This window comes from Carlito syrichta, unplaced genomic scaffold, assembly GCF_000164805.1.
Source record: "Carlito syrichta isolate Samal-C Ts95f unplaced genomic scaffold, Tarsius_syrichta-2.0.1 Scaffold311664, whole genome shotgun sequence".
Taxonomy (NCBI): Eukaryota; Metazoa; Chordata; class Mammalia; order Primates; family Tarsiidae; genus Carlito; species Carlito syrichta.
The window spans coordinates 40955-43673 of NW_007255760.1; the positions used below are offsets into that span (position 1 = coordinate 40955).

At 45.8% G+C, this 2719-nt stretch overlaps 1 protein-coding gene across 1 annotated transcript in view; it reads left to right on the top strand.

Annotated features, from left to right (window-relative positions):
* LOC103271446 (ATP-dependent RNA helicase DDX19A-like) overlaps positions 1 to 2709 on the top strand; it is a gene marked incomplete at its 3' end in the record, with an annotated part of 26230 nt that extends 23521 nt beyond the window's left edge. The window contains exons 8-9 of the mRNA XM_008068914.2: positions 1933 to 2110; positions 2468 to 2709. Coding sequence (XP_008067105.2) covers positions 1933 to 2110; positions 2468 to 2709 — 420 coding nt within the window. The remainder of the gene's footprint in view (positions 1 to 1932; positions 2111 to 2467) is intronic.
* Between the last annotated feature and the right edge of the window lie 10 nt (positions 2710 to 2719).

The following is a 2719-nucleotide window of genomic DNA, read 5'->3' on the forward strand; positions in this document are numbered from 1 at the left end:
CACTCCAGTCTGGGTGACAGAGTGAGACTCCAACTCAAAAAAAAAAAAAATTATTTTTTTGAGTCACAGTCTCACTGTTGCCCAGGCTTGAGTGCAGTGGTATGCTCATGGCTACGGCAGCCTCGACCTGCAGGGCTCAGGCTATCCTTCTGCATCAGCCTCCCTAGTAGTGGAACTGTAGGCATGTGCCACCACTCCCAGCTTTTTTTTTTGGTTTATTGTGGAGACAAGGTCTCACCAAGTTGCCCCAGGCTGGTCTCCACCCCCTGGGCTCAGGCAATCCTTTTGCTTCTGCTTCCCAAAGTGCTGGGATTACAGGTGTGATCTACTGCATCTGATATTAATTAATTAAGAATGAATTAAATTAAGACGTAATTTAGTTAATTAAGAATTAACTTAAAATTTTTTCTATAGATAGTTGATGAATTCCTAAAGAAAGGACATTTCTCCTAAATTTCTCCTCATTTCTCAACAACAGTGATGTACATTTTTTCACTCTTTCTAGTATACAAACTAGTACTCCCTTTTCACTTTTAATAATGTCATTTGGAGATTACTTTGTATCAATTCCTAAACACTATCATACCTTCCTTGGCATCAGCCTTTGGGCAGATCATATTTTACTTAATCAGTCATCTCCTTGCTGCATGCATATTCTTATACATATTACTTCACACAAATGAATATACCTGCAGGATTAATTTTTTTTTTAATTTTTTATCTTAAAGATGTGGGGTACAATTCAGGGTTAAGTATACAAATGTTCATTATGCAGGTACCCTTGTTAATGAGGTGTGCCCTCTCTCCCCGAGCAGAATCCCACTACTGCCAATCCCACCCCCACTGCAGGATTAATTTCTAATAGTGGAATTGTTGGTAAAGGGTACATGCATTAGTAGTTCTGATAGGTGGTTGTATCAGTGTCAACCCCCACCAGCTGTAGTTTGATAGTAAGGTACTGATTTTCAAATCAAAGAAGTTTGTACTGAGGAAAACTATGTAAGTAGAAAGTCTAGAGACTAGATAATGGAGCAAAAAATTATGGGACTAAGATCCTCTATCAGTGTAGAAGGAGAGTAAACTGTGAGTGAATGGATGATATGAAAAGAATAAATTTAATGGTAAAGAAAAAGAGTTGGATGATGTTCAATTATAGGAGAAAGGCCAAGTGCAGTGACTCACATCTGTAATCCCAGCACTTTGGGAGGCTGAGGAGAGAGGATCAGTTGAGCCCAGGAGTTTGAGACCAGCCTGGCAATATAGTGAGACCTCATCTCTACAAAAAAATAAAAAGATTAGCTGGGCATGATGGCGCAAACCTTTAGTCCCAGCTACTGAGGAGGCTGAGACTGGAGGATCACCTGAGCCTAGCAGTTTGAGGTAGCGGTGAGCCATGATCATGCCACTACACGCCACAGATTGCCCGAGCAGGTGAGCAGATTGCCAGAGCCCACAGTTCAAGAACAGCCTGGGCAACTTGGCAAGACTGCTCATCTCTACAATAAAAATAAAAAAACTTAGCTGGGTGTGGTAGCGCGTGCCTGTAGTTCTGCCTACTTGGAAGACTGAGGCGGAAGGATCATCTGAGCTCAGCAGATCAATGCTGAGGTGGCTGTGAGCATGCCACTGCACCCCAGCATGGGCAACGGAGTGAGACTCCAACTCAAAAAAAAAAATTATAGGATGAAGAAGAGGAAGGGAACTAACACTAATTGAGGGTGGACTATATGGGGTTTGATCCTGACTGTACTGAGAGAGGTGTCATTCTACCTCTGACAGTAGAAGAAACCCAAGACTGAGGGTAACTGGCATCTATGTGTATTTTAAAATCTAGAATTAACTTCTACTAGTTCTGGAGAATGGGCAGGGCTTTGATTTCCAGAATGGTTTTGCCATTGAAATACCCACGGAAAACATCTCGGGTCTCCACAGTGGAAAGAGGTCAGAAGATCAGTGAGCAGATCATCATTGGCACCCCTGGGACCGTCCTGGATTGGTGCTCCAAGCTCAGGTTCATTGACCCCAAGAAGATCAAGGTATTCGTTCTGGATGAGGCTGATGTGATGATAGCAACCCAGGGTCACCAGGATCAGAGCATCCGCATCCAGAGGTAGGAATCCAAGCAGGGAGGCACTTCCCAGCCTCCTGACCTGCAACATCTTCTCCCTTGACTTCAGATGCCTCTTGCTTCCATCAGGCTCTTTACTCATGCTTTCCCGCAGATCTGTTTGATGGGCCATTTCCGTGTCCACACTGACCATACTCCCTCCAAGCCTAGGTTGAGAAAGGAGACCTCGGGACTCTCACCCCACCCGGGTGCTCCCTCCTCACCAAGATGCTCCTCTCTGCCTCCTCCCTCTGAAGCCCCCTCAGCCTTCCTGGGGATCTGGACCGTCTACGCTGGAAGGCTGTGCTACCCCTGGTGAAACCTCGGGTTCGTGCCATGTGCCTGGGCCTTACCTTGCAGGATGCTGCCCAGGAACTGCCAGATGCTGCTTTTCTCTGCCACCTTCGAAGACTCTGTGTGGAAGTTTGCCCAGAAAGTGGTCCCGGAGCCGAACATTATCAAACTGAAACGTGAGGAGGAGACCTTGGACACCATCAAGCAGTACTACGTCCTGTGCAGCAGCAGAGACGAGAAGTTCCAGGCCTTGTGTAACCTCTACGGGGCCATCACCATTGCTCAAGCCATGATCTTCTGCCATGTGAGTAGCACCAG